This window comes from Salarias fasciatus, chromosome 20 (genome assembly GCF_902148845.1).
Source record: "Salarias fasciatus chromosome 20, fSalaFa1.1, whole genome shotgun sequence".
Lineage (NCBI taxonomy): Eukaryota > Metazoa > Chordata > Actinopteri > Blenniiformes > Blenniidae > Salarias > Salarias fasciatus.
Window position 1 is genome coordinate 1,175,575 of NC_043764.1, and position 22,500 is coordinate 1,198,074.

General features: G+C 51.7%; 3 protein-coding genes across 4 annotated transcripts in view; all 3 read right to left on the bottom strand.

The window, feature by feature from the left end:
* Positions 1 to 5,668, bottom strand: part of plxnb3 (plexin B3) — a 64,923-nt gene extending 59,255 nt beyond the window's left edge. The window contains 1 exon segment of the mRNA XM_030119197.1: positions 5,568 to 5,668. The gene's annotated coding sequence lies outside the window, so the exon portion shown is untranslated.
* The window catches only part of LOC115408444 (natural resistance-associated macrophage protein 2-like), a 918,259-nt gene that overhangs the window by 650,033 nt on the left and 245,726 nt on the right, over positions 1 to 22,500 (bottom strand). The gene's annotated exons all lie outside the window — the stretch shown is intronic.
* abcd1 (ATP-binding cassette, sub-family D (ALD), member 1) overlaps positions 7,112 to 22,500 on the bottom strand; it is a 40,043-nt gene continuing 24,654 nt past the window's right edge. Inside the window, exons 15-17 of the mRNA XM_030119215.1 lie at positions 21,662 to 21,787; positions 16,568 to 16,655; positions 7,112 to 7,346 (exon numbers count right to left, since the gene is read on the bottom strand). Coding sequence (XP_029975075.1) covers positions 7,224 to 7,346; positions 16,568 to 16,655; positions 21,662 to 21,787 — 337 coding nt within the window. The 3' untranslated portion in view covers positions 7,112 to 7,223. The remainder of the gene's footprint in view (positions 7,347 to 16,567; positions 16,656 to 21,661; positions 21,788 to 22,500) is intronic.

Here is a 22,500-nt window from a genome sequence, read left to right on the forward strand (position 1 = left end):
TCCACCGCCTGATCCACCACGACCATCCACAGTCTGATCCACCACGACCATCCACCGCCTGATCCACCACGACCATCCACCGCCTGATCCACCACGACCATCCACAGTCTGATCCACCATGACCATCCACCGCCTGATCCACCACGACCATCCACAGTCTGATCCACCACGACCATCCACAGTCTGATCCACCACGACCATCCACAGTCTGATCCACAGTCTGATCCACCTCGACCAGCCACAGTCTGATCCACCACGGCCATCCACCGCCTGATCCACCGCCTGATCCACCACGACCATCCACAGTCTGATCCACAGTCTGATCCACCACGACCATCCACCGCCTGATCCACCGCCTGATCCACCACGACCATCCACCGCCTGATCCACCACGACCATCCACAGTCTGATCCACCACGACCATCCACAGTCTGATCCACAGTCTGATCCACCACGACCATCCACAGTCTGATCCACCACGACCATACACAGTCTGATCCACAGTCTGATCCACCTCGACCAGCCACAGTCTGATCCACCACGGCCATCCACCGCCTGATCCACCGCCTGATCCACCACGACCATCCACAGTCTGATCCACAGTCTGATCCACAGTCTGAACCACCTCGACCAGCCACAGTCTGATCCACCACGACCATCCACAGTCTGATCCACCACGACCATCCACAGTCTGATCCACCACGACCATCCACAGTCTGATCCACCACGACCATCCACAGTCTGATCCACCACGACCATCCACCGCCTGATCCACCGCCTGATCCACCACGACCATCCACCGCCTGATCCACCACGACCATCCACAGTCTGATCCACCATGACCATCCACCGCCTGATCCACCACGACCATCCACAGTCTGATCCACCACGACCATCCACAGTCTGATCCACCACGACCATCCACAGTCTGATCCACCACGACCATCCACAGTCTGATCCACAGTCTGATCCACCACGACCATACACAGTCTGATCCACAGTCTGATCCACCTCGACCAGCCACAGTCTGATCCACCACGGCCATCCACCGCCTGATCCACCGCCTGATCCACCACGACCATCCACAGTCTGATCCACAGTCTGATCCACCTCGACCAGCCACCGCCTGATCCACCACGACCATCCACAGTCTGATCCACAGTCTGATCCACCTCGACCATCCACAGCCTGATCCACCACGACCATCCACCGCCTGATCCACCACGACCATCCACAGTCTGATCCACCACGACCATCCACAGTCTGATCCACAGTCTGATCCACCACGACCATCCACAGTCTGATCCACAGTCTGATCCACCTCGACCAGCCACAGTCTGATCCACCACGGCCATCCACCGCCTGATCCACCGCCTGATCCACCACGACCATCCACAGTCTGATCCACCTCGACCAGCCACAGTCTGATCCACCTCGACCAGCCACAGTCTGATCCACCTCGACCAGCCACAGTCTGATCCACCACGACCATCCACCGCCTGATCCACCACGACCATCCACAGTCTGATCCACCACGACCATCCACAGTCTGATCCACCACGACCATCCACCGCCTGATCCACCGCCTGATCCACCACGACCATCCACAGTCTGATCCACCTCGACCAGCCACAGTCTGATCCACCATGACCATCCACCACCTGATCCACCACGACCATCCACAGTCTGATCCACCATGACCATCCACCGCCTGATCCACCTCGACCATCCACAGTCTGATCCACCACGACATCCACCGCCTGATCCACCGCCTGATCCACCACGACCATCCACAGTCTGATCCACCACGACCATCCACCGCCTGATCCACCGCCTGATCCACCACGACCATCCACATTCTGATCCACCTCGACCATCCACAGTCTGATCCACCACGACCATCCACCGCCTGATCCACTGCAGCGGACACTACAGCCATCCACCACCTGATCCACCACCCAGCAGCTTCAGTCAGGTCCAACAGGAGAATCCAGCGCATGGCCTCATCAACAGCACAGGAGATACCACTGCAGAAACCACAAGAAGGATCATTTCCCTGTCAACAACCCTGAAAACCACCGCCGGTGAACAGTCCTGAGACCAAACAGCTGATTCTGTCGTCGTCTGGTGGGTGGAGAACCCGGAACGTTCTGCTGAAACAGAACCAGCATGGCGACCAGGTGCTTCTCGTGATGGAGCGGTTGCCATGGAAACATGACACCATGTTTTAACTTGACTGGTCGGCATGGAAACGGGGTCTGAACTTCTGGAAGCAGGACTGCATGAAATGTGACTGCAGCATCCCGTGATGCACAACACACACACACACACACACACACACACACACACACACACACACACTTCTGAGAGCTGTACTGATTCTCTGTGGTGAAGCTCAGCGGCCGCTGGCTGAGAGTCCCTCAGGAGTCACAGCAGCAACTCTTTCATCTGTAGAATCACACACACACACACACACACACACACACACACACACATCGAAGTGATGAATTATTCCTGACGGTTCTCTCGGTGGAGCGGAGGCACGTTGATCCATATCAGTCGATAATGATGATTGCTGGTCTACTAAGGGGCCTCAGACCTCAGGTTTGAACCCCTGGACCTTTGGCTAAGCCCCGCCCCCTCATAGGTGGGCGTGGCCCTGGCCTGCAGCTCTCTGTCCGGATTGGTCCTCCTTCCAGCTGCTGGAAGATTTATTTTGCTAGTTCTTATGAAGCTGCTGCAACACCAGCAGCTCCCAGCCTGGGATGAATACAGTCAAACTCTACTCTACTCTACTGTACTCTACTGTACTCGACTGTACTCTACTGTACTCTACTGTACTCTACTGTTCTCTACTCTACTCTACTCTACTCGACTGTAATCTACTCTACTGTACTCTACTCTACTCTACTGTACTCTACTCTACTGTACTCTACTGTACTCTACTGTACTCTACTGTACTCTACTGTTCTCTACTCTACTCTACTCTACTCGACTGTAATCTACTCTACTGTACTCTACTCTACTCTACTGTACTCTACTCTACTGTACTCGACTGTACTCTACTGTTCTCTACTGTACTCCACTGTACTCTACCTTACTCTACTGTACTCTACTCTGTTCTACTCTACTGTACTCTACTGTACTGTACTCTACTGTTCTCTACTGTACTCTACTCTACTGTACTCTACTCTACTCGACTGTACTCTACTGTACTCTGCTGTACTGTACTGTACTGTACTCTGCTGTACTCTACTCTACTCTGTTCTACTGTACTGTACTCTGCTGTACTCTCAAGCATTTGCTTAGTGTTTCGGGCCTGTTTTGATCTCATTTTTAGTGTTTATTTATTTATTTATTGTGTATTTATTGTTGTGCTATTTATATATGCTGTGAAGCACTTTGTGGCTTTTTTGTCTGTGAAAGGTGCTGTACAAATAAACTTTACTTAGTTACTTACTTACTCTACTCTGCTGAGCTGTTGGGTTTACATGGGGTTAACCAGATGACGGGTCATCTACCTGTGGTTAACAAAACCAGCTCACCTGTAACTAACTGAGGAGGGAGCAGCTGTTAGCTGTTAGCATGTCCTGCTAACGGGGACGGATGATGGATGGATGATGCATGGATGGATGGATGATGGATGGATGATGCATGGATGGATGGATGACGGATGGATGGATGCTGGATGGATGGATGATGGATCGATGATGCATGGATGACGGATGGATGACGGATGGATGACGGATGGATGATGGATGGATGACGGATGGATGACGGATGGATGATGGATGGATGGATGGATGATGGATGACGGATGGATGATGGATGGATGGATGATGGATGGATGACGGATGGATGATGGATGGATGTGTGATTCAACTTTAGTTGTGTTCCTCAAGTTTTCTATATCACAAAGTTTTTCATTTTAAAATCACACACACACACACACACACACACACACACACACACACACTGACATGACGCAGAGGGAGTGTAAAGCAGAGTTAAACAGATGGTCCCACAGATTGTGTCAGAATCCGATGGCTAATAAGACACACACACACACACACACACACACACACACACACACACACACACACACACACACACACACACACACACACACACACACACAGCATTGTTTTCATAACTTCAGAGGACATCATGTAACAGTTACTCGTCTGCACCAACCTTCAACTTCACACATTCATTCAAGTTCCCACAACTCCAGCAACACACACACACACACACACACACACACACACACACACACACACACACACACACACACACACACACACACACACACAAACACACACTTGTGGGGGGGCTGTGGGACTCTGCAGTCCGGGGCCCCTCGTCCAGGGCCGTCCGGCCCCCACAGCAGACCCCGGGCCGTGGGTCTAGAGGGTCCATCTACAGCAGGGGTCTCCAAACTGGTCCAGAAAGGACCACGGCGGCTGCTGGGCTTTGCTCCATCCAAACAGGAGCACAGCAGACTCCGCCCATTTCCTCAGGTGAGTCCACCTGTACACCTGGTGGACCTACTTCACCAGGTGGACTCGCCTGAGGTAAGTCGGACCTGTTCCTGTGTATGTTGGACTCCAGCAGCCAGAGGCCAGAGGGGGTCTGGTTCAGGAACCAGGGGCCAGAGGGGGTCTGGTTCAGGAACCAGGGGCCAGAGGGGGTCTGGTTCAGGAACCAGGGGCCAGAGGGGGTCTGGTTCCGGAACCAGGGGCCAGAGGGGGTCTGGTCTGGGGACAGGAGGTCTGGGGACAGGAGACGTCCTGCTGGACGTCCTGCTCCCAGGTCAGCAGTTTGAAGTGAAGAACCTGGATCAGAGAGTCCAGACCAGAACCTGCAGAGTCCAGAACTTTCAGAGTGTGTGTGTGTGTGCTTAAATGTGTGTGTCTGTGAGTGTGTGTGAGTGTGTGTGTGTGTGTGCGGATTAGTGTAATCTGGATGTGGACTCTCCAGATTAGTCAAATGGACGTTAAAGTTAAATCATCTTCATCTCCCTGAGGATGATGAAGATGAGGATGATGTCACTGCTCCTCGGGTCACATGACTCCTCCTTCAGGGTCACCTGCTGTGACCTGCTGTGACCCCGAGGGTCTGCAGAACCTTGTGGTCCACACCGGAGGGGGGCTGTCTGTGTGTGTGTGTGTGTGTGTGTGTGTGTGTGTGTGTGTGTGTGTGTGTGTGTGTGTGTGTGCACGTGTGCGCGCGCTCCTCGCTCCAAACTCCGTTAAACGAACAAACTTCCAGCTCGCGCTTCTCCTGCGCGGCTCCGTTTGATCAACACACCCGCGGAAACGCGCACTTTCCCGGTCACGTGAGGGCAGAGCTCCCGAGCCGAACCGGAGCCGGTCCCGTCCCGGACCCGGAGCCCCGTCCAGCGGGGACGCGGCGGCGCGCGCCGGAGCGTGCGACGCGTTTGCGCAGCGAGTCTGGATCCGCGGGGACACGCCTGTCCGGCCGCACGCGCTTTCCTGCGCAGGGACAGCTCGGACCGGAGCCGCGGGGACGAGCCGGGACTCGCGGGGACGCGGCGGGACACTCACCTGAGCTCGGCGGGCCGCTCCGCGCTGCACCGGGAGGAACTGACGCTCAGACCGGGACCCGCACGATCCGCTTCCAGAGCCGCTCTACAGGTCCGCCTGAGACCCCGCCCCGCCGCTGCGCCCCGCCGGGCGGCGCCGGCGGACTCCTCTGACGCTGCTCCGCCGGGGATCGAACCCCGGACCGGCTCGCGGAGCAGCAGTGTTTGTGTTCTGCTCTGATCACACTGCGCAGAGCATCGATCCCGCAACAAATTAAAGAAAAGAAAGTTTCTGGAACCAGGAGAGCCAATCAAACACCGAGCAACCGATCCACGTGAGACCTGAAGAACGTCTCCTCTGGGCCTGGTTCTGCAGGGTTCTGGTCCTGCAGGGTTCTCCTCTGGGCCTGGTTTTGCAGGGTTCTCCTCTGGGTCTGGTCCTGCAGGGTTCTGGTCCTGCAGGGTTCTGGTCCTGCAGCGTTCTGGTCCTGCAGCGTTCTGGTCCTGCAGGATTCTGGTCCTGCAGGGTCCTGCTTCTGCAGGGTCCTGGTCCTGCAGGGTTCTGGTCCTGCAGGGTTCTGGTCCTGCAGGGTCCTGGTCCTGCAGGGTCCTGGTTCTGCAGGGTTCTGGTTCTGCAGCGTTCTGGTCCTGCAGGGTTCTGGTCCTGCAGGGTCCTGCTTCTGCAGGGTCCTGGTCCTGCAGGGTTCTGGTCCTGCAGGGTTCTGGTCCTGCAGGGTCCTGGTCCTGCAGGGTCCTGGTCCTGCAGGGTTCTGGTTCTGCAGCGTTCTGGTTCTGCAGGGTTCTGGTCCTGCAGCGTTCTGGTCCTGCAGGGTTCTGGTCCTGCAGGGTCCTGGTTCTGCAGGGTCCTGGTCCTGCAGGGTTCTGGTCCTGCAGGGTTCTGGTCCTGCAGGGTCCTGGTTCTGCAGGGTTCTGGTTCTGCAGGGTTCTGGTCCTGCAGCGTTCTGGTCCTGCAGCGTTCTGGTCCTGCAGGGTTCTGGTCCTGCAGGGTTCTGGTCCTGCAGGGTTTTGGTTCTGCAGGGTTCTGGTCCTGCAGGGTTCTGGTCCTGCAGGGTCCTGGTTCTGCAGGGTTCTGGTCCTGCAGGGTTCTGGTCCTGCAGGGTCCTGGTCCTGCAGGGTTCTGGTTCTGCAGGGTTCTGGTCCTGCAGGGTTCTGGTCCTGCAGGGTCCTGGTTCTGCAGGGTTTGTTTTCAGTGAATCAGTTCAATAAACGAAGCTCAAACAGCAGGAGGAAGATTTTATTCCTGTTAAAACTCTCAATACAATCATCATCTTCATCACCATCATCTTCATCACCATCATCTTCATCACCATCATCTTCATCAGGCAGTGATCTCTGCCTGCGGTTCGGTTCTGGTAGAACCTGGTTTCTGACCGGACAGAACATCTCAGAACAGCTGGGAGGTGAAGAGGAACTTTCCACAAAACCTTGAAATGAAATAATCAACTGGACCGACTGGATCAACTGGATCAACTGGATCGTTCCAGCTGGGAATTTCCCAGAATGCAGCGGCTGAGATCCTCAGGATTCAGAGATCAACCAGTGAAAGAATCAAATCCAGAATTTAATAAAATCAACTTTCATTAAAACAAACATAAGAGATCCGTTCAGCCTGCAGGAGGCGCTGTGTGTGTGTGTGTGTGTGTGTGTGTCCTCTCCATCAGGACCTGTGCTCCGCTGCCCCCTCGCCCTCCTCCTCTCCCAGCAGGGCACACAGCTCCGCCAGCCGCTGTTGCATTCTGGGAATCCCAGAGAGCTGGTTCTCCAGACGCTGCTTCTCCTCCTGAGAGAGAGAGACACACACACACACACACACACACACACACACACACACACACACACACACACACACACACACACACACACACAGGGTTGAGTTTCATCTCAGAAGGAGCTTCAGGAGGTTCTCCTGTCAGAGACTCAGATCCACTGGAGGAACCTTCAAGTCCCTGTCCTCCTGCAGAACCTCCTGTCCTCCTGCAGAACCTCCTGTCCTCCTGCAGAACCTCCTGTCCTCCTGCAGAACCTCCTGTCCTCCGGCAGAACCTCCTGTCCTCCTGCAGAACCTCCTGTCCTCCTGCAGAACCTCCTGTCCTCCTGTTCTCCTGCAGAACCTCCTGTCCTCCTGCAGAACCTCCTGTCCTCCTGCAGAACCTCCTGTCCTCCTGCAGAACCTCCTGTCCTCCTGCAGAACCTCCTGTCCTCCTGCAGAACCTCCTGTTCTCCTGCAGAACCTCCTGTCCTCCTGCAGAACCTCCTGTCCTCCTGCAGAACCTCCTGTCCTCCTGCAGAACCTCCTGTCCTCCTGTTCTCCTGCAGAACCTCCTGTCCTCCTGCAGAACCTCCAGGTACGGTCGTTTTGTTCTGCAGTCTGGGGCGGGCACCTCAACATGAACCCATGGACTCCTACAGGAGGATTATCAGACACGGACATGGACACTCCCAGCGGCTCACTGATGGGGGTTAAAAGGCTAAAATAAATAAAAATAAAGGTGGTAAATATCAGTCCGCTGCCCGTATGAAGCCCTGCTCAGAGCGCTAAGAAAACATAAGAGCACGACACTAAACCTGAAAGAGTCGGGTCAGTCGGTTCAGACCACGCCAAGAGGAGACAGACGTCTCGTTCAAAGAGAAACGGCAGCAGGAACGACGCTGCTCCTGCAGCGACTGGTCCTCGCTGCCGGGCCACGAGTCTCCGTCCAGACGGACGCAGCTGGGACTCGCTCGCCGGGGGACGGGAGTCGCCGGTCGCCGTGTCTGGCCCGGCTGGGACTCCCCGATGAGCGACCAGACCGCTCAGTGATCTGGTTCGGTCAGTTCCTTTCTTTTCCAGGCAGGTTTCCAAACCACGACGCCAGTGAGAAAGTTAAAACCGACTCAATAAGAGCACGGTAAAAAAGTGTCATCAGGTCGCATCAATGTGGAACCGGGACAGCTTCCGCAGACAGAACAACCGCTGGCGTCCCCTCCTGCTCACAGCTTCACACTGGAACTTCACATTCAGCGTGGAATCGATAAACGTCCCGAGATCCTGACAGGACTGGACCTGCTCAGAGGCTTGTCCCTTGGCTGGAATGCGTTCAGCTGAACTGGCATGTTTCCTGCAGACAGCGGCCATGTCTTCCGTCTCGGCTTCACTGACCTGAGGGTGTGAGTCGTCCACAGCAGGGCGGGGACTGTCCTCTGCTCCCCGCAGCAGACTCACAAGAACACAATCATCTGCATACTTTAAAATAAACCTTCCTAAAAGTGCTCTGACACATATTGGTGTACAGTATTAGGGATACACGTTTTATACCGTTAACCGACGCCCTTTAACCGGTTAATAACCGTTAACCGATCAGATTTAAGGCCCGTCCTGCTTCACATGTCTGCGGGGTGTGTGTTGCGCATTGGTCTGCGCGGACCGATCTGCGGACGTCCGCGCAGCAGCCAGAATTTGTGACCGCGTTGCGCGCAGGTGGCGCCGGTATACGCATCGCCAGAGCGCCACAGAAAACAAAACATGACGGTAAAAGTGACGGCATCTCGTGGACGGAGACAGCAGCCTGTCTGGAGGGAGGAGAAGGTCTGCCGAGGGAGTCGCTCCGGCGCCGCCCCGCCATTCAGAAAAAAGAAAAAAAAAAAGGCTAAATAAACTTTACTGTTAAATGATGACTACAATTCTACAATTTCATTCAGCAGACGCTTTTGTCCAAAGCGACGTACAACACAAGCAAGAATATAGACACAGGAAAGAAAGAAACCATTAGTAAATGCATCAATTGCTTCAAGTGCGATTGGTCAAGGGAGTTGCCATCAAGTTGCAGAAGAGGAGCCACTACCCCCTTTTTTTTTTTTTTGTGTGTGTCAACTTAGTGTTACATAAGTGCTGGTTTTAGAACACCTGATCTATTCTTCCCCGAACATGGGGTTGGATTAAGACCCTGGGTGTTCTCTGAACAATTGAGTCTTCAATTGTCTTTTGAAAGTAAAAAGAGACTCGGCGGAACGCACCGAGTTAGGAAGTTCATTCCACCATTTGGGAACAGCAGAGGAGAAGAGTCTGGCTGGAGGTTCAGAGCCGAGCTGGGCTGGAAGCTCCAGACGTCTCTCACATGCAGAGCGAAGAGGGCGTGAAGGAGAGCAGACCTGGATCAGGGAGTCCAGGTCGGCCGGAGCCGTTCTTGTAAGCGTTTTGTAAGCCAGGAGGAGAGATTTGAATTTGATCCTGGCTGCAACTGGAAGCCAATGAAGGGAGATGAACAGAGGAGGACATGAGCTCTTTTGGGCTGGTTGAAGACCAGACCTGCTGCATTCTGGGTCCTCTGTAGAGGTTTGACTGGACCTGCAGGGAGACCTGCCAGAAGAGAGTTGCAGTAGTCAATGCGTGATATCACGAGAGCCTGAACCAGGAGCTGGGGGGCCTGTTGGGTCAGGAAGGGTCTGATCTTCCTGATGTTGTAGAGGGCATAACGACAAGACCGAGAAACGGAGGCCACATGAACCTTAAAGGTCAGCAGGTCATCAATCATGACACCCAGGTTTCTGGCTGAGTTTGTGGGCACAAGTAGGCTGGAGTGAAGCTGGACACTGATCTGAGGCTGGACAGATGGACAAGCTGGACAGACCATGAGTTCAGTCTGAGACAGATTTAGCTGAAGGTGGCGTTCCTTCATCCAGGTGGAGGATCAGCCAGACCTGCTGATCAGCTGAGACTGTGGTGTCGTCAGGTGGGAAAGAGAGGAAGAGCTGAGTGTCGTCAGCATACAGTGGTAGGAGAAGCCATGGGAGCGAATCACTGCACCGAGTGAGGTGGTGTACAGAGAGAAGAGTAAGGGGCCAAGCACCGACCCCTGAGGGACCCCTGTTGATAGGCCATGTGACCTTGACACCTCCCCTCGCCATGAAACTCTGAAAGATCTGCCTGTGAGGTAGGACTTGAACCACAACAGGACGGAACCTGAGATGCCGAGGTCAGAGAGTGAGGAGAGGAGGATTTGATGGTTCACGGTGTCAAAGGCAGCAGACAAGTCCAGCAGCAGGAGGACAGAGGACTGTCCAGCAGCAGGAGGACAGAGGACGGACCAGCAGCAGGAGGACAGAGAGGACTGTCCAGCAGCAGGAGGACAGAGGACTGACCAGCAGCAGGAGGACAGAGGACTGACCAGCAGCAGGAGGACGAGGACAGAGGACTGACCAGCAGCAGGAGGACAGAGGACGGACCAGCAGCTCTTGCCAGCCACAGAGATTCTGTGACTGACAGGAGAGCAGTCTCGGTGGAGTGGTCTCATCTGAAGCCTGACTGAAAAGGGTCCAGCAGGTTCTGGTCCCGCAGGTGTTCAGAGACTTGGTTACATACTGAGCCTCCAGTATTTTCGACAGGAATGGTAGAAGTGAGACTGGCCTGTAGCTTTCAACCTGGGCTGGGTTGAGATGAGGCTTTTTTAGTAGTGGGGTGACGCGGGCTTGTTTAAAAGTAACAGGAAAAATGCCGGTTTCCAGGGAGGAATTGACAATGTGCGTGACTGCAGGTTTGATTATGGGCAAGATGGTCTGCAGAATGCTGGTGGGTATTGGATCGAGAGGACATGTTGTCGGTTTTGAGTTCAGAAGAAGTCTGGAGACCTCATCCTCACTCAGAGGAGCAAACGAGCAGAGAGAAGGAGCAGTGGTGGGTCTGAGCTGACTGGGCCGGTCCGGCTCAGAGAACTGGTTCTGACTGCAGCCTCCTTCTCAGTGGAAAAGGAGGCGAACATGTCAGGATCAGCTCAGTGGACGGCTGAGCAGCTGGAGGAGGAAGCAGGGAGTCGAACGCCATAAACATTTCTCTGGAATCAGAAGCTGCACAGATCTTGTTCTGATAAAAAGCTTTCTTTGCGGACTGCAGGCGGGAGGTAAAGGAAGCAAGTTTCTGTTTGTATGAGGACCAATCAGCAGCTCGTGGGATTTACGCCACTTTCTTTCTGCTGCCCTGAGTCCAGCTCTTTGTTCTCTCAGAACTTCTGAGAGCCATGGACCTGGTTGTTTTGTCTTGGCTGGTTTGGACACCCGGGGGCAGAGTTTGTCCAAAGAGGACCAGAGAGGACCAGAGTGTTTCTGGAGCCTCATTAACAGGAAGCGATGAGAAGTGAGAGTAGTCCGGCAGGACAGAGCTGAGCTGCTGTGAGGGACTTCAGGTTTCTGCGGAAGGAGACCATCTGTGTCGGTGTCTGCAGCGGCAGAAAGGCAGCCGCAAATTTTACCAAGAAATGGTCAGATAGGTGTAGTGGAGTAACTGTCACCTCTGCTATGGAGCAGTTACGAGTCAGCACCAAGTCAAGGATTTTGCCAGCTTTGTGGGTGGAGGAGACGGAGCCAGTACCAGAGCAAAGGAAGCCATCAGTGCCAAAAAGTCCTGTGCCTGGGGTTTGTCAACGTGAATGTTCATGTCTCCCATGACAATCAGTGGTGTGCCATCATCAGAGATGTCAGAGAGTAACATGTCCATTTCAGAGACAAAGCCATCCAGATCGCCCCCTGGTGGGCGGTACACAACCAGAATATATGCTTTGATGGGAGTAGTGACCGTTAAAGCATGATATTCAAACGTTGTGTTGTTGTTCGACGGGCGCAGTGAGGAGAAGGACCAGTTGTCCGGAATGAGAATGCCAGCACCGCCTCCTCGGCCAGTAGAGCGAGGGGCGTGGCTTAGCGCAGCAGACTCAGAGAGTGCAGCTGATGTAGCTGAGTTTTCTGGGCGGGTCCAGGTCTCAGTCAGGGCGAGGACCTGAATGTCTGAGAGTTTCATCAGAGAACTGATGAATTCTGTCTTATTAACTGCGGACTGACAGTTCCAGAGACCGAAGGTAACTGAGTGTGGGCTGGACCACTTCCAGAGAGAGCGGACAGGTTGTGTGGATTGCGTTTGCGGAGGACTACGCGTCTTTTCCGGTTGCCGACGATGACTGGGATATGTAGGAAACACATTGTGCGTTAGACTGTGACAGACAGACCTTAGTGACACCGGTGTCCTAGCTCGGTGGACTCGCGCAGGTAGACTCGCAGGTCTTTACCCTCTGTGGGCTGACGCTGTGGCTGACGCCAAAGCCACATACTGACAATATATGTGCTTCATTTTCTCTAAATAATCTGTCATAAAGGAGCAGAGAAACAGTCTGTAGAGCCGGAAAAGCTTGTGGAGGATGTGTGGAACACTGCGCCTGAACACACAGCGTGGAGCGGCGGAGCGCCGAGGCTCCAAAGCCACGCGAAGCAGGACGACCTTTAAACGCCCTGCTGAGCGGCTCCATGCTGCCGCTCCGACATTCCGACGCACCGCCGTTTAGACACATCACCATTCCGGAATACCGCTATTCCGACACGCAGACGTCCCTCCATTCCGACACGGAAATGTGGCTCCGAGTGAGAGACGGACTCGGCGCTGTCCGGTGCTGAACTACAGATTTACAATGACAGCAAATTCTCATCTAAAATGTAAGAAAAGCTACAAGATTTAGATATAACTAACAGCACTGGAGGCTTCAATCGTCTCCTGTTGCTTTTTAAATGATGTGGAGAGTGAGCGCGCTGGAGATTCTTTTGTGTGTTCTGATTAATTTCCTAAACAAAGTTTTAGCTTCTGAAATCTGATTTTTAAACAGTTCTGATGGAGCTTAATGTTGATCTGGATGCTGCGGCTTCATACTGAACCATTTCACTGTGAATCTGGACGACCCGCGGCGTCTGGAGATAAAACATAATATTCAACGTAACGCCGGTTTTGTGCCACATGCGTCAATGCGCACAAAGACACACACCCTCCGACTGTACAACATGAAGGCCCCTGGAATTAATCAGTGACTGAAGGAGTCGTCTGCAGCGCCGTCACTGATACCTGTAACGTAACGCCAGCTGCAGGAAGACGCTCGGCTCTGTGGAGAGCTCCTCCAGCTGGAGCTGAAAAAAAATTAACCGATAGTATTAACCGGTCAAAGTTCCTGTTATCGGTTAACGGTTACACGGCTAACCATGTGCATCCCTATACAGTATAAATAACAAGGGTGAGAGCGCGCACCCTTGTGGTGAGCCAGAGGAGGAGCACGCCTTGTCAGATAGAAAGCCATGAACTCTGACCCTCAGTGTCCCGTTTGTTACAAAACCTGAAGTCCAGCCCACGAGGTCACTGCTCAGGTTGAACTGCTCTGAAAGTCTCCCTGATAAAAGCTGCGTCTGAACTGTGTGAAAAGCAGAGGAGAAATCAAAGAATAGCAGCTGTGCGTGACGCCCACTCCCGTCCAGCTGTTCCAAAAGCCGGCTGAGGAGAGCGAGGGTGGCGTCCTCTACCGCCCTCTTCGGCCTGTCGGCGAACTGCAATTGGTCGATTGCATTTTCTGTGTTTTCGAAAGTTTCTCGCCGAACCGATTTCTCAAAGACTTTCATAATGACTGCAGTCAGAGCCCCCGGCCGGAAATCATTCAGTGTGGTGGGGCGACTGGGTCTGGGGACTGGGACAACAGCAGCGTCCTTCCAGATCCTGGGGACTGGGACAACAGCAGCGTCCTTCCAGATCCTGGGGACTGGGACAACAGCAGCGTCCTTCCAGATCCTGGGGACTGGGACAACAGCAGCGTCCTTCCAGATCCTGGGGACTGGGACAACAGCAGCGTCCTTCCAGATCCTGGGGACTGGGACAACAGCAGCGTCCTTCCAGATCCTGGGGACTGGGACAACAGCAGCGTCCTTCCAGATCCTGGGGACTGGGACAACAGCAGCGTCCTTCCAGATCCTGGGGACTGCTGCTTTTCCAAGGATCTGTTAAACCTTCAGTGGAAAACAGGACTTGGCTCTTTTTCACAGGTTTTCCGTAACGTCCACAGACGCCGTCTGGTCCCTGACTTTTACTAGTCTTTGTGCCACAAAAGGCTCTGTCAACGTCCTCCTGTGTTACGGAGAAATGCCGGTTGTCACGCAGCTCACTGCTTAGTGTCTGTATGCCTCTGCTGAAATCAGACACATCCAAAGGATTCTAAAAGCCATCAGGAGCGCTGGCGAAATCAGAATCTGAGCTAAAGCCATTTGAAGTGACTCTAGTGCTCCTGTTCCCGGTATTCTGAAGACCAGTGATCGTTTCCACACTGGACCGGGCTGAGCCGAGAAGATCTGAAGCCATCTCGTTCTCCAGTGGAGCTTTACAGCTTTGTTTTGCCTTTAGGATTTCTGCTTTCAGCTCTGATGGTCCTACGCTCACGGAGAACCTCCTGTCCTCCTCACGGAGAACCTCCTCTGTTCTCCTCTCCGGTAGCTAAAATAACCAGGACCTCTCTGTGGATGCTGCTGTTACCGTGGCAACAAGCAGCAGCAACATCACTGGCCTGCGGCTCAGTGTGTGTGTGTATCACTGTGTGTGTGTGTGTGTGTGTGTGAGTGAGGTGAAACTGAAGTTTCTTCCTCAGAGAAAAAAAACTTTTAAAGTGAAACATATAAAGAACAGAAGATTCTATTGCTGCGTTCACACCGAACGTGATTTTGCGTGAAAAATCGCGTCGACGCGAGAAGCTGAACGTGCGTCAATTCTGAGGTCCGATATGGAAAGCTGAAAGAGTCACAATTCGCCACTAATCCAACGCGTCTGATCCTTAAGACGCCGTAAAAAACGCCGTAAAAAACGCACATTTTAAACCAGCAAAACGCGCATTTTTCATGGCGTTTTATAAGATGTTGATGAGCTCCGCCCTCTGAAAAACAGCCAACAAGTTTAATGTTTCTGAAGCCAGTCAGCAGAGCACAGCGAGGCCACAGCAATGGATCCAAGAGACTTCAGCGCCTCTGCTGGAGGAAATGACTGAAATTCAGAGGATTAAAATGTCGATCTGCACGAATTAAAACATCTATTTTGAGATGCTAATAGTTACACTTTCTCCCATGACCACCAGTAATCAGTATCACTGTCTCCAATGTAATCAGAGGATTAAATAAAAACATCGATCTGCATGGATCACCGTGGCTCCATGAAAGCAGTTACAAAAAATGACCTGCAGAGGGCGCCCTGTAGCGATCTCCTCATCACTCCGAATTTATACACTTAATGTCTTAAATAACCAATAGATATGTTGATATGCTGAACAATAAAAACATCTCCTGTGGTTATTTCTAATGAATCCAGCCTCGCTGGACTGCAGCCTCTTCATCTGGGATCAGTGGAGGAACACAATCAGTGAAGCAGATTATTGTCATGTTACTATTTTCATGTTTTTACCATTTAAATATCATAAAACCAGGACAACAGCCCGCTTCAGTACACATTTCAAACGGTACTTCTGACAGAGAAGCATCAACATTCACTTCCACAGATGACAGGAACCCTGGAACTGGACCATGACAGTCAGAATGGTCTTATTGTTGTTATACAGTTGGAGAGTTTCTATTTTCCAGTGCAGGCACAAGAAATATAACAATATAACAAATGTACAATATAAATATCACAAAGGATTCATATTTTTTTAAAATGTGAAAGAATTTTAAAGAGTTGTTTAAACCACTACTGCCACCCCGTGGTTAAACTGCGTAACATCACCTTATGAGCAGGACCTGCTGGCAGATCAGACGTGGCGCTAAACCAGGCTGTCTGCGCTAAACCTGCAGTTATTCCATCAGAGACGGTGATGCTGACTGTCGGTGGACATGGGAGAAAGTGTAACCATTAACATCTCAAAATAAGTGTTTCAGCAAGAGATTGTTCTGTAGTTTTGACAAAACAACAACAAAACACAAATGAATAAAAAGCAAATATATTTGGACTGAATACATTTTGAAAATGTGATGATCAAAGTTTAGTTTGTTTATTTTATTTTATAAACCACCTACATGTTTTCAGCATAGTGCGTTCAGCCACGGTGATTATACTTAACGTTCCTGCCGTTTCCATGGAAACGGGCATTGTTTTCTGAAGGTGACCATGGAAACGGGGTTAGGGTTAGGGTTATGGAAACTGGGTGGGAAGTGACAGACGACCGGATCGTCCAATCAGAGCAGAGAATCACCAACCTGCAGGGAGAGCCGGGTGGAGGCGTCCAGCGGCTCGAACCTCCATCCTCCTTCTCCATCAAACTGCAGCAGCTGAGAGTGGTACTTCCTGTAGGAGGAAGAGGAGGAGGAGGAGGAGGAGAGGAGGAGGAGGAAGAGGAGGAGAGGAGGAGGAGGAAGAGGAGGAGGAGGAGGAGGAGGAGGAGGAGGAAGAGGAGGAGGAAGAGGAAGAGGAAGAGGAGGAGGAGAGGAGGAGGAAGAGGAAGAGGAGGAGGAGGAAGAGGAGAGGAGGAGGAGGAAGTGGAAGAGGAGGAGGAGGAGGAAGTGGAAGAGGAGGAGGAGGAGGAAGAGGAGGAGGAGGAGGAGAGGAGGAGGAGGAAGAGGAGGAGGAGGAGGAGGAAGAGGAGAGGAGGAGAGGAGGAGGAGGAAGAGGAGGAGGAAGTGGAGGAGGAAGAGGAGGAGGAAGAGGAGGAGGAGGAGAGGAGGAGGAGGAAGTGGAAGAGGAGGAGGAGGAGGAAGAGGAAGAGGAGGAGGAGAGGAGGAGGAAGAGGAAGAGGAAGAGGAGGAGGAGAGGAGGAGGAAGAGGAAGAGGAGGAGGAGGAAGAGGAGAGGAGGAGGAGGAAGTGGAAGAGGAGGAGGAGGAGGAAGTGGAAGAGGAGGAGGAGGAGGAAGAGGAGGAGGAGGAGGAGAGGAGGAGGAGGAAGAGGAGGAGGAGGAGGAGGAAGAGGAGAGGAGGAGGAGGAAGTGGAAGAGGAGGAGGAGGAGGAAGAGGAAGAGGAGGAGAGGAGGAGGAAGAGGAAGAGGAGAGGAGGAGGAGGAAGTGGAAGAGGAGGAGGAGGAGGAAGTGGAACAGGAGGAGGAGGAGGAGGAAGAGGAGGAGGAAGAGCAGTGAGGTTCACTCTGGATCTTGGTCAGAGACTCTCAGGTCTTCTGGTTCCAGACTCTGTCCTCCAGTCTTCGTCATTCATTCATTTATTTATTTCAACAGGAAAAGATTAAAACAAAATCTGGCCTGACTCAGCAAATGCTTCAGCAGGTTCCTGCTCTGCAGCAACACAAAAGACAGACAGACAGACACACAACAGCACAGCAGACAGACAGACACACAAATGGGGGAGTCACACTGGAGAGGGCCGCTGGCCCCCGTCACCAGTGGTCGCAGCGATGGCCGTCTGCCAAGTGCTTGATTAGAGTTTTCTTAAATCGTCCGGGGGTTTGAATGGTTCTTATATTCAGCGGAACCCCGCTCCAGGCCCCGGTGAGCGCAGAAAAAAGGATCTTTGCCCATAGTTACTCCTGTGACGTGGTTCAGGCAGGAGGCTGCTCGCAGCAGATCTCGTCGAACGCCCGGATCCTGAGCGAAGTCTTGGAACCAGAGCGGACAATGAGGCCGATGGACAGCCGTTCATAAGGTGGAAGCAGAACTTGATCCCATGGCTCAGGATGTCGTCCTGGAAGGTCAGTGCGCCAGACAGTGATGGAGCCGTGCAGTGGCGGGTCCAGCCAGGAGGCCCATGATGGACTTTGAAAGCTCGGTTGTACAACCTCGCCACCGGCTCAAGAGTCTCCTTGGGTGTCAGTGTCCAAACGGGGAGACAGTATGACGAGGTGGATAGAATTACAGCATGTAAATATGTTTTTGAAACACAGAGAGTCAAATACGATCGGATTTTGCTGAAAACAAACAATTTCTGAGTTAGTTTCTTTACTAATTTTTGTACATGATCATTGTACGGGAGGTGTGAATTTAAGGTGACCCCCAGATATTTGTAGGTTGATACAACTGAAAGTGTTTGGTTTGCAATGACAACAGGACTGGAAATGAGCAGGGGTCTCCGAGGTGAATGGAAATACATGCATTCAGTTTTCTTTGTGTTTATGGCTAAATGGTTGTCCAACAGCCACCCGTGTAAGGACTGTAGATCTACATGAGGTTTTTGATTAATGGCAACTGTATCTGGGCCAGATACAAAAATCACTGTATCATCTGCATAAAGCAGTGTCTGAGAGTGTTGGATTTAGCGTGGTAGATCATTTATGTAGACAAGAAACAGTAAAGCGCCCAAAATACTACCCTGTGGAACACCTATTGAACAGCTCAATGGTTTAGATGTTACCGTACCAACTTGAACAACTTGGCTTCTTCCACTTAGGCAGGAACTGATAATGTCTGTAGCTGGTGAAGAGAAACCAATGACGTTAAAGCCATACTTCAACATTTTGGCAAATTGGCCTATTTAGCACAACTCCTCAGTCATTTGAACAGCAGACTTACTGTTTTTGTGAGGCGAGCTGTTGTTTATCCAGAGGCGAGTCGGGGAAGGTTTTCGGGACGGACACAATGGAAGTGGACGGTATTTTGGTTCCCCCTCGTCAAACTCATCAAATACACAATCCAACAACCCCAAAACACTTTGGTGACACGTTATAATCCACACATTCACTACGCTGTGGAACACCAACAAATAATATTGTAGCGTTACGACACTGAAGCAAATACTGGGAACTACTTTTTCTTCTGAAATCACTACGCCCAGACGCCATGTTTAGTAAGTAGTTCTTCACATAAACAACTCAATCTGGTAATTTTGCATCAATATTCCACGGCGTAGTGAATGTGTGGATTATAACGTGTCACCAAAGTGTTTTGGGGTTGTTGGATTGTCTATTTGATGAGTTTGACGAGGAGAACCAAAATACCGTCCACCTCCATTGTGTCCGTCCCGAAAACCTTCCCCGACTCGCCTCTGGATAAACAACAGCTCGCCTCACAGAAACAGTCAGTCTGCTGTTCTAATGACTGAGGAGTTGCGCTCAATGGGCCAATTTGCCAAAATGTTGAAGTATGGCTTTAAGCTTATTTAAAATAATTTGATGATGAATCGTGTCAAATGCTTTACGGATATCAATATGCACAGCTCCCGTGATGTTCCCCTTGTTAAGTGAAGCTCGTATTTGTTCGGTGAGCAGGAGCAGTGCAGACATGGTCGACCTGCGGGGTGGAAAACCACGCCGACAGTCTGGAAGTCAGTCATTTGCCTCCAAGTAGTCCACAGTTTGTGTATATATTGTTTTTTTCAGTAATTTAGAAATAGTTGAAAGAACTGCAATTGGGCGATAGCTGAAGACATTAGTTGGATCATCTGATTTAAAGATTGGAGTAATTTGAGATATTTTCCATGCAGAAGGAAATTTAGACAGCCTGATACATTGATTCACAATATGACGCCAGAGTGGCATGAGAGTTTGGGCATGGGTTTTCAAAAATTTCACATCTAAGTTGTTTTGATGGCGAGCATGGGAGAGTTTAAGAGAATGGAGAGTGTTTATTAGGTCGTTTTGTGCAATTTCAGAAAAAGAAAACCCTGTAGAAATGCAGTTTAGTGCTGCTGGAAGACATTGTGGGGGGGGCAAACTGAGAGGACAGATCCTGGACAGACTGAATAAAATAGTTGTTGAAGAGATTAGCAGTTTTTTCCTGATCAGTTAGAAGAGTACCGTTAACTGAAATTTGTCAAGTCCTTGTGTTGTTGGAGTTACATTCACCATTTACTGATTTCATCACATGCCATAGCTTTTTAGGATTGGAGGCACCTGTTGTAATTTGTTTCTCAAAATATTTCTGTGTTGCTTTACGCAGCTCCAGATTGCACTTGTTTCTAGATTTTGTGAAAATGAGCTTCTCCTCAGGGGTTTTAGAGACTCTGCACTTCTCCAGAGCAGAATCCTTGTTTTTCAGAAGCTGGAGAATTTCCGTATGAACCCACGGCAGTGTATGCTGTCTGACATGGATTTTGCAAAGAGTGGTGTACTTTTCACGGATTACCTGTAATTTATTGTAGAATTTTGCCAAGATATGATCTGGATTTTCTGAGGATATAATACTACTCCAGAAACGTTGTTTTTGTGACATCTAGGTTTTTTCAGACATTTTCTAACAGCAAATATAAGTGAGTGATCTGAAACAGAGGTACCGATTACTCCTGCCATACCATACTTAGCTGGCTGGTTGGTAAATATCAGATCCAAGATGGAACTGCGAGTCTTACCAAATCTGGTTGGGTTTTTAATCAACTGACTGAGGCCAAGTTTGGTTGCAGCGGCTTTAAGGGATTTAGATGAATTGTCTGACCAGTCCAGACTAATGTCACCGAGAATAACAAGCTCCTGAGATTTAACAAACTTCATTCTGTCCGACAACTGCTGTAAACATACAGCAGGAGTGACATTAGGAGGCTTGTATGTGACAAGAATTGTTACAGACAGCTGATTTGTGAGGTTGACGACCACTTGCAAGGATTCTGACTCAGTTGGGAGTGTGATAACAGAGTGCACATATGTAGAGAGCAACGCCTCCACCAGTTCTGTCAAGTCTGTCTTTACGATACAGAGAATAGTTTTCAGCTGAGATAAAAGAGTCGGGTATAGATGGATTCAACCAGGACTCTGATATGAACAGAACGTGTGCTTTGGTTCGTTTAAGTATCATTTTAAATTCATCCAGTTTGGGGACGAGACTTCTCAGATTTAGATGGCAGATCTTGAGACCTCTTGTCTTACCGAGCTGATGCCGTGAGTTGGGGACGTTCCTGAGACTCCCCTCTGGTTGACGGTGTTTTCTGACGGGCGCTTGTGTAGCAGGAAAAGTAAGTGGTTGCTGATTCGGTCCCAGTTCAGATGGAACGCACAGGCCGAGATTCTGAGCAGTGTTCAAAATGTTCATATAAAACCCAAAAAATAAACAAAAGTAGATTTAAAAATGTTGTTAAAAACAGTGCTGACGGGGCCTGGACCTCGCTCAGCGTTCCCCAGGGACAGGAGCAAAGACAGCAGAGACCGCCAGTCCTCGTCCTCCAGTCCTCGTCCTCCAGTCTTCGTCCTCCAGTCTTCGTCCTCCAGTCCTCGTCCTCCAGTCCTCGTCCTCCAGTCCTCGTCCTCCAGTCTTTGTCCTCCAGTCTTCGTCTCCTTCTGTTCGTCACTCGTCCACATTTGTTTTGTCTCATTTTATTTTGCTCGTCCTGATTGGACGATTTAAAACAGCTTCAAAACACAAAGAGGGCAAAGGTGTGTGTTTTTTGTGTGTGTGTGTGTGTGTGTGTGTGTGTGTGTACTGACCAGAGTGAGGGTCTGTGTGTGATGGACAGCAGAGATATCCCAGCATCCTTTGCAGCCTGGAAGATGCGTCCCTCCACGTCGATGCTGACGGCGCTGGTGCACTCATCCAGGAGGGCGTAGCGGGGGCTGAGAGTGTGTGTGTGTGTGTGTGTGTGTGTGTGTGTGCGTGTGTGTGTGTGTGTGTGTTGGGGGGGGGGGGTGAGAACAGAAATAGCACTGATCAACAATTCATTCATTCACACGTTGATCACAACAGGACAGTTTAAAGAGTCCAGCCTCATCACTCCAACACCACAGAAACCAGGAAGTCGTCGTCGACTTCAGGAAGAAGAGCGCAGACGCAGCACCACTCGTCATCAACGGGGGTCGTGTTGAGAGAGTCCACGCCTCCGATGACCTCTGCCGGTCTGCCCACACCAGAGCCGAGGCGGGGAGGCCCGGCAGCGGCTCCGTTTCCTGAGAGCGCTCAGGAGAGACGATCTGGAAGGACAGCTGCCGGTGTCCCACAGAGCCACCGTGGAGAGCATCGGCCGTCAGGCGGCGGCGCGCCGGCCGGCCGTCAGGCGGCGGCGCGCCGACAGGCAGCAGACAGGAGAACCCTGCAGGGTCCGTGCAGCCAGAACGTCCTGGGCCGCTCTCGGTCCGGAGGACACCGCCTGCTCTCGCCGCCTCAGCAGAGCCAATGACATCATCAAGGACTCTTCCCAGCCCGGCCGCCACCTTCCTGACCCGCCGCCCTCCGGCAGACGCTACAGGTCCCACAAAACCAGAACTAACGGGCTCAGAGACAGTTTCCCCAGAGCCGTCACCACCGGAAACAACCACAGACGACTGTGAAC